The sequence below is a fragment of the Pantherophis guttatus genome, chromosome 1 (assembly GCF_059756535.1).
Source record: "Pantherophis guttatus breed Tessera chromosome 1, ASM5975653v1, whole genome shotgun sequence".
Lineage (NCBI taxonomy): Eukaryota > Metazoa > Chordata > Lepidosauria > Squamata > Colubridae > Pantherophis > Pantherophis guttatus.
The window spans coordinates 89143463-89160731 of NC_142063.1; the positions used below are offsets into that span (position 1 = coordinate 89143463).

A 17269-nucleotide genomic window follows, 5' to 3' on the forward strand; every position below is an offset into this window, starting at 1 on the left:
ACCTTGCTGCATTCATTACTGATGACCTACAAAAACCAAGAACAATTTTTCAACTACCTTTAACAATGCATTGTTTAAACTTTGTCCTTGGGAAGAGAAGAGAAACAATACTGGGTAGGTACATATGCAAGATAGCAGCATACATAATCAATGAAATGCAAACTCTATCCAAGCCATTTAAAACATCATTTTTGTTGCTTTATAGTGTGACTCATTTTGTTTCTTTGGATGTATGAAATCTTTTCTCTAGAAATTGCTTTAGCAATGACCCACTTTAGCACTGACTCACCAAGAAATAAAAGTTGGAGATGTGAAAAAGGCACATTTTCCAATTATACGGAGGGCATGAATTCTAAATTTTTAAGTTTCATCTAATGATAAGATAAAACAGACATCAAATGTTTTTTTGGTGGCTGGTAATTATCTTTTATTTATCTTTTTTTTTAAAAAAAACATGAAATCCAAAATCCACTTGTTTTTACTGTTAAATCCACTGTTATTTGAGCAAGGCTGTATAAACAGAGGCATTGAATCAAAATCATGCGAAGTATTACTATCACTTTATAAAACCTTAGTAAGACCACAGCTGGAATACTGCAGCCAGTTTTGGTTACCACATTACAAAAAAGAAGTTGAGACTTGGAAAAAGTGCAGAGAAGAGCAACTAAGATGATTAAGGCCCTGGAGACTAAAACATGAGGAACAGTTGTAGGATTTGGGTTTGGCTAGTCTAGAGATAAGAAGGACTGGGGTGACATGATAGCAGTATTCCAGTATTTGAGGGGTTGCACAAAGAAGAGGGGAGTCAACTTAATTTCCAAAGCACCAGAAAGCAAAGCAAGAAACAATGGAGGGAAACTAATCAAGGAGGGAAGTAACCTGGAATTAAGGACAAATTGCCTAACAGAGAGAACAATTAACCAGTGGAATGGCTTCTCTGCAGAAGATGTGGGTGCTTTATCACTGGAGGTTTTTAAGAATAGACTTTAAAGCCACTTGTTTGAAATAGTATAGGGTAGGGTCTCCTGCTTGAGCAGAGGAATTGGATTAGAAAACCTCCAAGGTCCCTTCCAGCTCTATTCTGAATTGAATTGGTTAAAGGACTTCAGTGAGATCTACCATCTTCATTGAAAATTACCATGATGGAATCTAAGAAAAACTATTAATCTTCTCATCATTCCTATCACCCATCTCCTCCCACTTATGACTGTATGGTATCCTTGTTGCTGGTATCCTTAAGATTTATATTGACTGTTTCCCTATGACTATCATTAAGTGTTGTACCTTATGATTCTTGACAAATATATCTTTTCTTTTATGTACTCCGAGAGCGTATGCACCAAAACAAATTCCTTGTGTGTCCAATCACACTTGGCCAATAAAGAATTCTATTATTCTATTCTATTCTATTCTATTCTATTCTATTCTATTCTATTCTATTCTATTCTATTCTATTCTATTCTATTCTATTCTATTCTAAAACTGTTGCATCTTCTATGAAGCACCATTAGAAACTTCACTGTTGGTTGCAGGGTAGCAGAATTAAATATTTTAATTTTTTATTATTAAGGTTGTTTTTCTTAGTAGTCCACTCACAAGAATTAGTAAATCCCATGTACATATTTAACATCTCAAGATTCTTCAGTTTCTGCATTCAAGTTGAATGCATAAAAAAGGCTGATGAGCAGGCTAGAAAAACAAATTAGTCCTCCAGCATGAGGACTATTTAGCATGATCTATTTTTTTAGTGGTGAAGGGAGAAATAATTTTCTTCACCAAGTATGGAAGATAAGTTGCATTTCTGAATAGAAATGGCACACATACACACACACACACAAAGATTACCCCCATATACGGTACTTTAAAAATGGACTTTTGCTAGAAGTACAGGAACGGGGCTATTGGTAACAATGAGTCAGCAAAACCGTAGCTTGCTTAATTAACAAAAGGGAAAATTCCTCCTTGATCTATCCTATTTCAGAAATAGGAACAACCACATTCAATGGATCTTATTCTCTGAAATCTCCCTCTCCCCTTCTCCCTCTCTCCCCTGCCCCATCTTAATTGCTTCCAAAAAAGGTCTATGGATTAAACAGAATCTGGAATCATGCTGTCTGAGAACTCATAGTTATTCTTATCATGAATGAGGATTTTGCATCATTGCTTCTGCAGTCAGAATCAGAGTGTTGTTGACACAAGGGCAGGAACACTAGCAGTACAAGCAACCCTAGTCATCTAGAGACAAATGATTTTTTTTATTATTACATTATGAATGACTAGAATAAAAGATGTGCAGATGATGCCTGCCAGTGATATCTGTTGTCTACTCCTCTTCCTCTCCCAGTTAAATAGGAGCATCTGTTTATTTACAGTAACTTTAAAATAACATGTCCCAAATATTTCAGTATTAAATAAATAATAAAAGAGAGTAGAGAGAATATTCCAAGATATAAAATATATAGGAGTACTATATATATATGTAATCAAATAGATCACGGGTGTCAAACGTGAGGCATCTCATTGTGGTCATGTGACTTTTGTGATGTTATTTCCCTTCACGGAACTGGGGTGGGCGTGATCTAGATTGACTCAATTTTTGAATCAAGGTATCTCAAATGGACTCCTTACAGAAATTGTCCAAAGTCCAGCACCCATGACTCCCAAGGGAATAAAATTTGGGAAATTGTAGTTGCTCCCATGCTACTGACTCTGACTCTTCATATGATCTTCATTTTCAACTTTCTGTGACAGTTTTTTAGTCAGTCCCACAATCCCTTGCTCCCCCTTCACCAGCAACAAGGAATTTACTCAGCATGTGACTTTTAAAAAAGCAACAACTTTAAGGTGTACAAAGAAAAGCCTTGATAATTTTATTGGTTTATGTGCCCTTCTGTGATGCACAAACATGCACATATAGCTATATTCCATCTTTGTTCCGGAATTCAAGGCACATACATACTAGTTTATCTTCCAATATTTTTTCACAACCCTGTGAGATACGCTGAGCTGAAAGTCACCAAGTGAGCTGCTGTAACTATAGATGAAATTGATTCTCTCTGACGTCAAATACTCCAGCCATTGTAATTTAGTCCTTGCCCATCCAAGTTCATTTTTCAAGTGAGAGAGCAATTTGGATGATTGCTGGTGAAATAGGATTGGCTAGTGGGCACCAGCAGTCAACATATGAGCTTTCTTTCTCTCTGGAGAGAGAATGGGAACATGGTAGAATGAGAAGTGGAGGTGCAGTTTTCCTTGTAGTCCATGGTTCCCTTTGTTTTCCCTCCCAATAACAAAGTGGCAGGCAGTTCCGCAGGTCAGCCAAGGAGAAGGAGGAGGAAGAGGTAATGGTGCAAGCCTATAATATGTGGAAAGACGAAGAATGAGAGAGCACCTGTGATGCCTGCTGACCAAATAGGGTTGGCTGTAGGTGCTAGCAGTGCACAAATGATCAACATTAGCGCATTCAAAAATGATATTGTTGTGATTTCATGAATTACACTCAATTTATCGTAGGATGAAGATGTACATCCTCAGCAGACAATCATGCTTTGCTCTCACTATACATAAAGTGCAAGGACAAACCATGGAATTCCAACATGGTTACTTTAAGCTGAGAAAAAGAAAACATTAGAGTATTCTTAAAAATGGCAGATCAACCACCAATTATGTCGTCAAAAATATTTTTTGTTAGATGAATGAAGCATCTATATTTGTCTTGCTATGCATGTTCTTTCTTTAATAAAATGATCTTTCCTTTTCTTTTAATCTTAAAACCAAAACAATAGCAATGCATCTGTGGTCATTCTTTCTTTTTTAGGTAAGGAAATATCTCGAAAAGGATGACCCATTGGGTCACTGGTTGTGTAGTAATTTACTAAAATCTTAATAGCCACTCAATTAATCATATGGCAATTCTGACAGTGCTTCAATTTTTTAAAATATAAGTATGTAAAAATAATTTTGCTGGCATGCACCAAGTGACATGAACTACCCTCTTTTCCCAACCATTGTGTTCTATTGCAGTAGTTTACATCCTTTTGACTAAACAATAGCATTACACTTTTTTTTTAAAAAAAATCTACATTATGCTCTCTGGCATCCAGAGATTTGTTTATTTATAGGTTTGGCAAAAGAGTCCCAAATTCAGGCACTTAAGTATAAATTAAGTGGGGGAGATGGAAATACAAATTAAGGAAATATCTAAAGTTGCAAACCCTTGAAAATAAATAAGATTAAACAAATCACTTGCTTGCAAGCTATAATGCATAAAACTTTAAAGCTTTTCCCACTGCTTTTAATTAAACAGTTCCCATTTCAGTCTAAGTGTGTATGCCATTTTAGAAAGAGAGGGTAAAATTGTCAGAATCAAAGGTATCTTTGTAAATTAATGAGAGAGAATGTTGCCAAACACCATTGTCCTTCCACCAGAGGGCATCCTTAGTAAAATATTTCTGTCACAGAAAAAAAATATATCTTTAGACCTTATCAACAAGGCCAATTACATTTATTACACCCCTTTCTTTATTATATCCAATATCAAAAAATTCAAACTGATAGGCCTAATCCCTTATATCACTGTTATAAAAAACCATTCGAGAAAACCATTGTTGGATGCATACGAAATAAAGCTGAGCCTTCAGGAGTATAACTGTCACTGTGAGTAGATTTTTATTTTACCCATATTTGAATTCAACAAATTAAGAAGGATGATAAGATTTTTATTAATTATACAATATTTTAACAGGCTACATTTGAATACCAGAAAACAAATGTGAAGATAAGTGGAAGATGTTTAATATAAACCTGCCAGTTATTCAAACTGATAAGATGTGTGAAGACAGAAACAGGTGTTAAGCAAAACTTCACATTTAATAATTTTTAGACTCTGTTCCATGTGTTTGCCAGCCAAGCTGCATTAATAATACATATGTTTTTATTTCTTGCTTAACACACCATCATGCTCTTCAACCTTCTCCAGATTATATTCCTCTCCTAACCCTCTGAAATAGATTTGGCACAGCTGTGGACTCTGTATCTCCAGCAATAAGCAGATATCATTTAACATCATTTTGTATAATATAATGACTAAATTGTGACACTTTCCATTTTATTGTGACATTTTATTATACAAAGAAAGTAGATACAGCCCCATTTGCTAAGCTTTGGTTGCTTTGCTGATTTGATTGCCTAAATGTCCCACTTCATAACTTAAAAGGGCATATTCTTTTGGCAAGAAGTGTTCGGACAATTTTGTTTTACTGCAGCATAAACTATGAGAATGCTAGGTGGTGTTTGCACTGCGCAACTGGGTCAGTCTATGCGTCAAAAAAATGGAGGCAAACATGGAAATCCTAAAATTAATTGTCAGCGTCTCGTAAAACCCTATTTTCTTTGCAAAGTGTGTTGCTCTTGGAAAACCTGGAGATGGCGAATCTTGACTGGCTCCTTTTGGTTTCCATGGCACCCACTCTTCATTGACTTCACTGTAATGAGTCCGCCCAATTCCCCTAGAACGTTGATGGTGGAGGAAAGCTTCCGATTGCGCTCTCCGTGGTGCTGAAAACAATCTAGAGGACACTGTATTGACACGGCGCTGTTGATGGTGCTGAAATCTCTGAGGGCAGGGGGGAACATTGAAGAGGACAGACAGTAGAGAAGAGTCACCCATTTGCGCTATGTGTGATCCTCCCACATTGACTTTAATTTACTCTTTCCAGCCCTGGAGGAAGTAGCTGATGTATTGCACACAAATAATGAAATGTTAGTGCTGCCTCTGTGCCAGAGCATGTAGCACAATTATCAGGGATTCACCTAAACTGGTGTGAGGTGAGCACTGGTAAGGATTCTATGCATATGGGATTTATTGTCTTTGACGACTCTCTACCTCTATATACACAACTACAGCAAAATAATCCACACCAGATCGGGATTATATTTACATTAGACTTTCAATCAAAGCTCCTTCAAAGTATCAATGGTTTTGCTTGTCATTTTGCTAATGGATTCTTCATCTTTAAAGAGGACCTTTTAGTTCCGTCTCACAACTTCTGTTCTTTTAAGAAACCCATGGGCTTCAGGTAGACACTCAATCTTCTCCTTTTTTTCCCCTTCCTGGCTCTGTTTTTTTCCTCCTCACCCACAGATATACATCTACAGTGTCTCTCTCCTCTCTCTCACACACACACACTTTCCCTTACACACATTCACACACACACACACCTGCACAAAGACTTTGACTCATCGTTTTCTCTGGATGCACAACATTCTTTTATGGAAAAAAGTTTAATATGGAACCGATATGATCCATCTTCGAGGCTTGTAAGGACATCCTTGTTAACCCGGTGAAAGACAGTTGAAATCTTTACAGGAATGGAGTCGGTAAAACAAAGGATTCTGACTCCTGGGAAGGAGAAACTGAAAAATCTTGCTGGGAAGTCACTCGGTCAAATCTATAGGTAAGGATTTTTTTTTGTGTGTGTTTTCATTAAAAAAATGAGAATAACATGATGCTTCCATAGTGAGGTTCTTATTTCCACTTCTTATTATAGAGGATTCTATAATAATGTATTCATGATCTATATCTAAAGCTATGTGTTTATTTTCATTGTGATGCTTCAATATTGTTAATGAGGACTCTAAATTCAGAAGAAGGAAGGAAGGAAGGAAGGAAGGAAGGAAGGAAGGAAGGAAGGAAGGAAGGAAGGAAGGAAGGAGGGAAGAATGCTTTGGATATGTGACACCTTCTCCTAAACATACTTGCTTATAAGAGGAGAAATTTGGTTTCAGTAAAAGATGTGTCCTTAAGAACCCCAATCTTAAAAATCCGGTGATTCAGGTCTGAGATGCCAGAATGTTATTCAGACAAATGTATATGGGGGAGGGGTAATTTATACTTTGAAATGGAAAATGGTTTCATTGAAAAAAAGATAACTGAGAATAATAGGAAAACCTTTACCCCATCTTTTCTTTTCCTCTTCCCCCATAAAAAATGAATAAATAAGAGTTTTGATCTGCACTGCTCAGTCCCCCATGAATGATCTTTTTATATGAGAAAAAACATGGAGATCATAAATAATTGATAAATGAATGCCTTTTCTCTAGTTAATTTAAACATGCTCAAAAGAGACTAGAAAAAAATCACATCAAAGATCTGCATATCCTTTTTTGAGAAATCTCTATCTCTATCTCTATCTCTATCTCTATCTCTATCTATTGGAAAAATAGTGATGCATACATGTAAATCTATCTTCAGAGGAGACCAATTTTTTGTAGAGCAATTGATGATATCTATGACTATTAAACAAATAAATGCAATTTCAACATAATGTCATATAGTTATGTGTGAATATACCTTCTCAGGATCTTAAACTTTCCAGAGCAAAATATATTTTTTTAAAAAAACTTCTTGATGGTCAAAATGGCGGGATCAACCTGCAGCTGCAGGTCAGCTGTTAGCATTTAATCAGCAAAGCTTCCATTGCGGCAATTCTAACCCTCGTTGCAACACTGAAAATATTCTTATTATCTTTCCAGAGTTTCAATGGTATTAATATCCAGGAGGCACGTAACAATTTCTGTGTGGGAGTTGAATCTATTATCAGTCCAGCAACGAAGGACACACATTTATCCCATCTGTAACCAATTATTAGAAGTTGCTTTAAAAAAGAGCATGTTGTGTTTATATTATTATTATTATTCAATTTTAATATTCTGTTGTCATCTTTAACATGGATGAACCGTGTATACATTTTTAAATGGCACACCTACGCAAACATGACTGCTTTTGGCACTGTATATTCTGCTTTTCTGATTACCCAGCAGTCAATCATATGAAACGATCCTGGGATATTTAATTTCATATTTGGAATAGAAATTATTCCTCTTTGAAAAAGGAGATTCTTTGATCCCTTAATTCTAATAAGGTTATCTCTTTATTTGAACAGATTTTTGTGTTGTTTTCTCCCACAAGAACTCAACTGGGAGAGGTTTTATTTGTCATTGGGTGGGGAGAAGACAATGCAAAAATCGAATACTGTCCGATGTTTGTGTTCGGCAGATTAAATTAGAATGGTTTATTTGATGATTGTGTTCTACTACTGTAATCCAGGGCAGAACACTTTGTGAAATTCGATTTTCATCAGAGATTCAGGATGGGGTGGGAGAATCTTGTGCTAACTATTGGACTGTGAATCTCAGCTGAGAGAAAAGCTGTAAAGAAAAACTCACAACTTCTGCTCTGTCCACGGTAACTCCATCTTCAGTGTCCTAATTCTCCCAGGAATTGTTGTTACTCTCTTATTCTGAATTATTAAAAGACATTGACGTCAGCCATAGACGGTCAGTTGCACGAAATGAAAGAGGGGTCGGGAGAAATGCTTCCATCAAATATCCATGGTTTCCCTATTCTTGAAAGGATATTGTTTGCCTCTGTTGGGAAGATAACAAAAATTTTAAAGGCACGCAACTTGAAAAGGTGTCAACTGTGTGTTTGGGTCACTGCCATGTATACAGTGTAATAAACGTTGCATGTCAAAGCCAGAGAAATTTAAAAGCATCACATTGTTTTTATTTTAGCACTAATATGAAGGGAAAACAAAATCCAGCCTGCTTAAGGCTGCAATCCTATAAATATACCCTCACCTGGAGGAAGTCTCACTCAATTCAAAGGGGCTTATTACCAAGTAGACTCACTCAAGGGATGAAGCTTTCATTATTAATAGACAGGATAGCTTTCTATCTTATTCTAATGGCAGGCAGACTAATTTGCAGAAAATGCCCGGGTGCAAGATTTTCTCCAATGGAAAAGTGGCCGACAGCCATTTTGAGATCTGAAAGACAACCACACACCTGCCAATTGTGTAGATTAGCTCCCTCAACAAGTAAGATTCCCTACCGGGAATACCATTATCTAAGCTTGCATGCTTTCCCTTCTCCTGTTTGCCATGCAATTTATAGAATGATTGAAGCTGCAAGACCAAGTCTTCTTGGAGCTTGGTAACAAAGAGCATCTCTGTAGCTGTGGAAGGAGGAGGTGCGTCTTAGCACCTCCCCTACAACGTGGAATAGTAAATTAGAATTAATTTTTTAAAAGGCCATTGACTGTTTTCTTTGAAGTGTATACAGTTAGATAGGTAGGATTCGGGACTTCCTAATGGATGGGGAAAGTATCCAGTTAGCCTAGCTTTTGAGGAGGGGAAAAGTGGCTGTCCTGCTCCTCTAAGGCCCTTAGTTCCTCCCTTGGAAATGCCACCAATTATTTGGGAAATCTTAGCCAGGATTAGCATTTTCATCCCACCCACTCCCATGCCCTTCAAGAAGTAGTACAGAAAATCGGATTTATTTTAATCCCACCTCATTACATTTCTAGGATTTAGGGACTGGTTGCTTATCCATCAAGTAGGAAAATAATTTTTGTACATTTTTGGGTGCCTTTAAAAAAAAACAACAACCTAGAATTACCAATAGTTATCGGGACTATTTTGTTTTGGGTCAATCTCTAAATCCACAGCACTCTTTTCGACGTATCCCGCACACAATTCAAAGAGAGTATTATTACAAGCCTCCCCCCCGCCGCCTTCTCCCGGTAAGCAAGTAGATCCCTTGACTGAGCTCTCTTTTCTGATTTGACAGAGTCCTAGAGAAAAAGCAGAAGCCCGAAGACAACATCGAGTTGACGGAAGATGGGAAACCCCTGGACGTGCCCGGGAAAAAAGCGCCTTTGTGCGACTGCACCTGCTTCGGGTTACCTCGGCGATATATCATCGCCATCATGAGCGGACTGGGTTTCTGCATTTCCTTTGGAATCCGCTGTAACCTTGGAGTAGCCATTGTGGACATGGTCAACAACAGCACCATCCACCGAGAAGGGAAAATCATCAAAGAGGTGAGCGAGTTCCAGGAAGAATCCTCCCCTCTGCGCACAGAGGATTCCCGAATGCCTTTCCCGACATCCAGGTTGGGAAGCCAAAGGCTCTACCCATCGCCCCTTAGGTTGTGGTTTGAATTATTCCCGTGTTGGAGGAAAAGAGGCGGGTCTTTAGAACAAGATGCAAAGCATTGCAGAGTAGAGGTCAAACAAGGGTGCCTTCGGAATGGCGAGTCCCTCTTCTTCCTTTTACTTCCCACCCCTTCTTTTTTTTCTCTTTGTCTCTCTGCCATTTCCCATAGCAGTGACTGAGTTTTCCTTACATTGGTTGTGTTTGTTGATTTTCCTGTTAATGACAGCCTGGCCCCCGGTCCGAATTAAATAAACATACATCCCCCTTTCATCACCTCGCCCTTCTTTCTCCTCTCGAGGAGCACCAAATGTAGGAGCCTTCCCCTTTCCCTACCGTTTTCACAAAGCCTCCCAGAGGACTGTTTGGACTTCAGCTCAGATCACCCCAATCTTTTAAGTAACCATTTGAGACACCCCGTCTTAGCTCCCTGACACTCCGCTAAACCTCCATATTCTACTGCAGAAGACCAAAAGAAAAAGTGAAAACACCCTCGAACTCGGGTCGGCTTCTGATGACCTCCTGGACACGGTCTTTTGGCAACGGTACAAAAGGTGATTCTCCCTTTCTCTTCTTCAAGGATAGCGATCCATTTCCCAAGCTTTGGAAGATATTGGAAAAAGACTACCTGGAATGGAATTGCAGGTGGTTAGTGAGAGGAGGGGGGAAAGATCAGGAAATCCCAGGACTATATAGGCCAGATTACAAAAGGTAACGGAACCATCTGGAAGAAGAGAATGACAAATCGCGACTCTGCCCGTTGCCATTCAATCTGCATAGCCGGGGTCCACGAAGCCATCAGGAGTCGAGTGCGATCCAAAGGAGACCTCAGTCTGCTCCCCTAAAATGAGACTTCAGCTCCTCCCCCCCCCCATTTAGGAGTGTTGATTGAAGTTCCAGTGGTTAAAAATGGTACCTCCATCCGTGTTTTTTTGTATTTCGCAGGACTGCACAGCCTGTGGATTGAAAGATAGATCGTACCCTTGTAAAAGGAGGCGGCCCCGCTAGCAATCGCCTCCCCCCCCTCGTTTACTTGAATTAGAGGCGTCCCAGGTGCTAAACCTGACACCTAAATACGTTATGGACCTGCCTCGCTCTAAAATCGAAGTGGGACAAGGATGTAGCTATTATCTCGGCCCATCTACTCTTTCAGGTCGATAATAAATAATGATTACGAAACTAATTCGCCTAAAAAACGAAACATCGAAAAGGCCTGGAAAATGTTGGGAAACCTTGGCGTTCTATACATACATACATACATACATACATACATACATACATACATACATACATACATACATACATACATACATACATTGAAAAAGCAAAAGGTGGGGCGGGGAGGGAACCTTCATTAAGTTATGGGGAGATTCAGATACCCTACGGCAAGTGGAGGTCCCTAACCTCAGAGCGTTGGGGTGGTAGAAGGGTTTGCGGTGCACAATATCAAGGTACAATCTTGACGCAAGCAAACATTTTCTCCAGGGAGAAAAGGCAGGAATAATTACGTCGAATAATAGCCGAACTTCGCCAATGATCTCTCCCGATCCATCAAGAATAGAACCGAGTCAATAAATGGCAAGACGAGTCTCTGTCGTTCGGTTTTGGCTCAGACCGAGCGAGTTGGCTCAGACCAAGCGGTTGCTCAGCTGGTGTAACCTTGTGTGATCTTTCCTTTCAGCGGAGGATCACAGCCGCTTTGGTACTATTATTATTATTATTATTATTATTATTATTATTATTATTATTATTATTATTATTATTATTATTATTATTATTATTATTATTATTATTATTATTATTATTTTGTCTTGTTTATCGGTCAGCCGAGTCAAAATTGGATGTGTCATAAAGCCCCGTCTCTTCGCCCCCGGCAGGTTACCAAATAAATAAATCAACAGACAGGATGACAATCACGGGGGCTCTTAGTACCCTATCCTAACGACTCTATTTCGGGTGCAACCCGACCATTAATAAAAAGAGACAAACGACTTGGGATACTTGTTGAACGTAGCAGAATAAAGGGACAACAACTCCCATGTGGTTACGACAGACTGCCACGGATAGTGTAATTCCGTGGGATTCCCGCCTCGCCCCAACCTCTCTTTAGAAATGGTTTGATTTAGCCCGGGGTTTTATTTCCTCCACCACCAACTCTCTCTCTCTCTTTTTCTCTCCCCTCCCTCCCTCTCTCTCTCTCCTTAATCGCTTTGGAAGAAAGCGAAGTTCAACTGGGACCCAGAAACAGTTGGCATGATCCACGGTTCCTTTTTCTGGGGATATATAATCACGCAGATCCCCGGGGGCTATATTTCATCCAGGCTGGCAGCTAACAGGTAAGCGCAGCAACCAACATCTATCTCTTCTCCGATTGCGATGTGGAAGTCAAGGTAGTCTTGCTCGCACCGCACTGTGTTGGTTTTTTTTGGGTGGGGGCGGGGGAAAGGGAGGGAGAGCTGTAAGCCCCCCCTCCCTTCCCCAGGACTGGTGCACAATCTCACAAGTTGCATACTTGGGCTTCTTCGCCGGTTCTGCTTTGCGCACAGGGGGCGGGGCAAAATGTCTTCCTTTAGATCAGTGTTTCTCAACCTTGGTAGCTTGAAGATGGGTGGACTTCAACTCCCAGAATCCCCCAGCCAGCGCTGCTGGCTGGGGGATTCTGGGAGTTGGAGTCCACCCATCTTCAAGCTACCAAGGTTGAGAAACACTGCTTTAGATAGAATCACAGCAGGTCCTTACGGGAAGAAAGAAGCAAACAAGTTGAGTCCCCATATTTTTTTTTCCCTGAAGGACCTTCGCTTCTCCCTGGCTGCACGCTTTCAAGAGAAATCGGGAAACCAGTAAAAAACGAGGACGGGACTGAATAATAACAAAAAACGTATTTAAATTGCGCAGGCCAGGCGGCCAAATTCCCTCTTCTAATTGAACAATTCAAAGCTCAGGAATCCCGTTCTCTGGTCTTTAATGGCGGGTGACCTAAAGCAGGAAACTCCAACCTTGGCAACTTTAAGCCTGGAGGACTTCAACTCCCAGAATTCCCCAGCCAGCTTTGCTTTGCTGGCTGGGGAATTCTGGGAGTTGAAGTCCGCCAGGCTTAAAGTTGCCAAGGTTGGAGACCTCTGGCCTAAAATATCATTTGATAGGATAGGATAGGATAGGATAGGATAGGATAGGATAGGATAGGATAGGATAGGATAGGATAGAATAGAATATAGAATAGAATAGAATAGAATAGAATAGAATAGAATAGAATAGAATAGAATAGAATAGAATAGAATAGAACAGAACAGAACAGAACAGAACAGAACAGAACAACAGAATTCTGTATTGGCCAAGCCTGATTGAACACACAAGGAATTTGTCTTTCAGTTTGAAACGAGTAAGTACTTTCCCAAGTAAGCTATACACTGTACGTTTGCACTCCTTGAACCCGTTGGTTTGGCTCTGCTTCAAGTCACGGGGCGGCCTTTAGCTTTATTCTCCAAAGATCATCATTACGGTGTTCCCGCATTTTAACCCAGGGGTTCTCTGTGCCACGTTCTCTAAGCCGATCCACACCAAAGACCTTTATCGTTGGGAGAGGTTTTTTAAAAATTATTATTTAGAGAAGGAGAAGGCGGGGCTTAAAAATACCGCGGTATCGACCGTCTCTGGCGCCCAGCCCACAATAGGTCGGCTTGGTTTTAGTTAACAAAGCCTTGTTTTCAAACGACTAGAATTGCCGCTCTTCTTAAATGTTGCTACCATTACTATTATTCGAATAGAGATGGATAATCCAAATATAAAATCTATTTATTTTTTTTCCCCGTTTGGTTCTAAATGGCATATTATCGCTGCTTTTGCAGCTGATTATCGAATAGGGCTCTATGTTTAAGGCATATTTTGCTTGTTGCATCATTTCACCTGTCTCTCTCTCTCCCTGGATTTTCTCTCTCGCCTCTCTCTCTCTACCTGGATTTTCTCTCGATCAGAAGTTGTTTAGAGAGGGGTGATGCTATTTATTATTATTATTATTACCATCACAGGTTATTACCCTAGTAGTAGATCTTTCTGACTATCACTGAGGCTGGCTCGAGTGTTTTTTTTATTCTTAATTATCTCCGCTTTCAAAACAACCGGAACAAAAGAGACTCAATCTTTCTCTCTCTCTCTCTCTCTCTCCCATTAAAAAGCAGCTACGGTGTTATTGATGGCCAAGCGAATAGAGTGAATGAGCCGCCTTCTGTACCGAGCCAGGAGGAAGGAGAAAGTGACTTCCGAGGGTTTTGCAGAAAGAAAGGAAAGCGGGCAGATGGCGCGCGCGCGGGGGGGGAGGGTGGTTGTTGTTGGGGGGGGGGGGTTCTCAAGGCTTCGTTTCTATGGTGTCTGGCAAGAGGTTTCAGGCACCCAGGGAGCGAAGCTACCTGTTAATTAGATCCTGCGAGGATTCTGGGCTCAGAACGTGCTCAGCCTCTGCCGAGCAGCGCTTGCCCCCCTGCTCATTAAGGAGGGAAGTCAGAGGTCCTAGCGCCGCTCTTTGGCCAGCCTCAGCTGACGACGGTAGAAAAGGCCCTTGAGAAGGCCAAGAGGGAGTCTCTAAAAGGCTCTGCCATGAGGGACCGGGCTTTTCCTAGTCTCTCCTCCGGTAAGACTGCAGGCAGGCGGCCCTCTTGAGGCCCGAGAGCTTCATTAACAAGGAAACCACTTCAAATGCTAAGCGAAACCCGCGATTGTCAGCTGATCTTGTCGTGGTTTCCTTGACACCCACGCCAAAGCCATCGCCTGCTTCTTTTCTGTGGTTGGTTTTTTTTTTTTTTTAGCCCCTTTCGCGGGTACCTCTGCTAAGGTCCCACGCTCGGGTGGGAGGTTCATACGTGGCGTTATATCACGACGCCCTGACTCACAGGCTGAACTCGTGATGAATTAATTCATCGTTCGGTATAGGGCGCCAGCCTAGACAATTGGGTAGGTGAGGAAAACCGTAACCCAGCAAATTTAAGAGGGAGGCGAGGTTATGGGAACACCGGCTGAGCTGTGCAATTTTTTTTTTTTTTTAATCGGAAAAGAGGAAAACGCGACCTGTTGATTTGGCACGGTGTAACGACGTAGAAAAGATGCACTGCGTCGTACAGTGATAAGTCAAAGATATATTTTTCCCCCCCGAAACTTTGAAGACGTTTCGCTTCACACCCAGGAAGCTTCTTCAGTTCTTCAGTTCTTGGATGAGAAGCGAAACGTTTTCAAAGAAAACATCCAGAAAGTCCAATTGTCCGTCCGTCCCCCCCCCCAAAAAAAACCCATCCTGGGGACAACCATGACTTGGATGATTGAGAATCTCCTCAGCCACGCGGTGATAACGTTTCCAGAGCAAATAATAAGCTGTACTTTGTATCTGAAGTCTGATGTAAGTGTGAGTCTCCAAGTAACGATAAAGAAACAAAACTTTCGGATTTTCAGGGCTAACTTCCAAGGTTACAAATATATCTGCCTGAAAGGCCCATTTGTTGTTGCAAGCTATTCAGAAATTACCATGTTTTTGTAAAGTTGTTTTGCTAACGTGGTCCAGTGGTCCGACTGAATTTTCAAGACAGACGAACTTAAACCTTGCAATTTCTTACGGTGGAAACTGGGAAGGCATATTATCTAAAATAACTCATTGATGTCTTTCTAAGCGCGCGGGGGGGTGTGTGACTAGGCTTATAGCTCGAGCTCCTTGTTTTGGCAAAAAAAAGAAAGAAAGAAGAAAGAAAGAAAGAAAGAAAGAAAAAGAAAGAAAGAAAGAAAGAAAGAAAGAAAGAAAGAAAGAAAGAAAGAAAGAAGAAAAAAAAGAAACACCACGATGGCCGGACGTATAGGGGAAATCTTGATTTGAGAATAGAATTCTTCTCCATTAATTTCCCCCTACGAGAGCCATCACTCGACAGCCTGTGCCTTCCACATTAAGAAAGATACTGTATTCAGAAGACAAGCGTGTATGTATCTGGTTAACTTATCTATAGTTTAATTAGGTTTCTAGACCTGAGCTATTTCCCGATACCACACTGTAAACAACTGTAAACGGATATATTTGTAGTTCAGACATAATAGCTGAAGGCTAAAACATTCTTGGTTAATCGGCGCTGCTGTCTATTTCGCCGTCAAAATGAGCTCTCCTCCCCCCCCGCGGTCCTACCCCCCCCATCGTCTGTTTGCTAAGGAGAACATCTTATTTGCCACCCTCCCTCGGAGGCAGTTGGGCGGGGAAAACGCTTGTCCTATTGGTGGTTTCTCCAGTTGGATGGTCCCTTCGTCCCTCTGAGGAGGAACTAAAAAAACTTTAGGGGCGAAGCCTGCGTGATTGCGCTTCCTTGGCCTGCCTTTTGGTGGCGCAGTACGGACGTGGGGAAGCGAGGCGAAGGAAAAGGAGCGGCCCAGCAGTCCTACTAAGACGCTGGGGGTGGGGGGGTAGCTGAGAATCGTACCGTATCGACGTTCCTCCTGGTCGCAGCAGTATGTGTGTCTGTTTCTAGGAAGGGCTTTTCATCGACCGCATTCTTGCCCGGTTCAGGAAAGCTTAAAGTGGGGTTATTTATTTATTTATTTATTTATTTATTTATTTATTTATTTATTTATTTATTGGTTCGATTTATATGCCGCCCTTCTCCGGAGACTCAGGGCGGCTTACAATGCGTTAAGCAATAGCCTTCATACTTTTGTATATACCTGCTTAGTAGGGCTTTCGGGCCCCCCCTAAGTGGTGTTCTTTTTTATACAAAGTCAGTTTATTGCCCCCACAATCTGGGTCCTCATTTTACCTACCTCAAAAGGATGGAAGGCCGAGTCAACCTTGAGCCTGGTGAGATTTGAACTCACAGTAATTGCAGGCAGCTGGCAGCTAAGTGCTACTTAACAGCACTTTAGTCTGCTGCATCACCACGGCAATTCTCCTCCTTTGCCTAAGTCTTCAATGGGGGGCGGGAATGGAAGAGCAGTAGTAAGAACAGCGTATGCCAACTGAATAGGCAGCTGTAAGTCAGAGGTCGATGGGGCTGCAATGAGTGAGCTGATACAGGCAGCCCTCAACTTACAACCACAATTGAGCCCAAAATTGATGTTGCCACGTGGGAAATTTGTTGAGTTTTGCCTGTTTTACGAATTTTCCTGCCACATTTTTTTTTTAATTTGATTTATATGCCGCCCTTCTCCGAAGACTCAGGGCGGCTTACAATGTGCTCAGCAATAGCCTTCATCCTTTTGTATATTTATACAAAGTCAGCTTATTGCCCCCACAAACTGGGTCCTCATTTCATTTCACC

The 17269-nt window shown here is 40.8% G+C and overlaps 1 protein-coding gene across 1 annotated transcript in view; it reads left to right on the plus strand.

The window, feature by feature from the left end:
- The first annotated feature begins 6230 nt into the window (after window positions 1-6230).
- The window catches only part of SLC17A6 (solute carrier family 17 member 6), a 66986-nt gene continuing 55947 nt past the window's right edge, over window positions 6231-17269 (plus strand). The window contains exons 1-3 of the mRNA XM_060687637.2: window positions 6231-6455; window positions 9631-9883; window positions 12213-12331. Of these exons, the coding sequence (XP_060543620.2) occupies window positions 6370-6455; window positions 9631-9883; window positions 12213-12331 (458 nt within the window). The 5' untranslated portion in view covers window positions 6231-6369. The remainder of the gene's footprint in view (window positions 6456-9630; window positions 9884-12212; window positions 12332-17269) is intronic.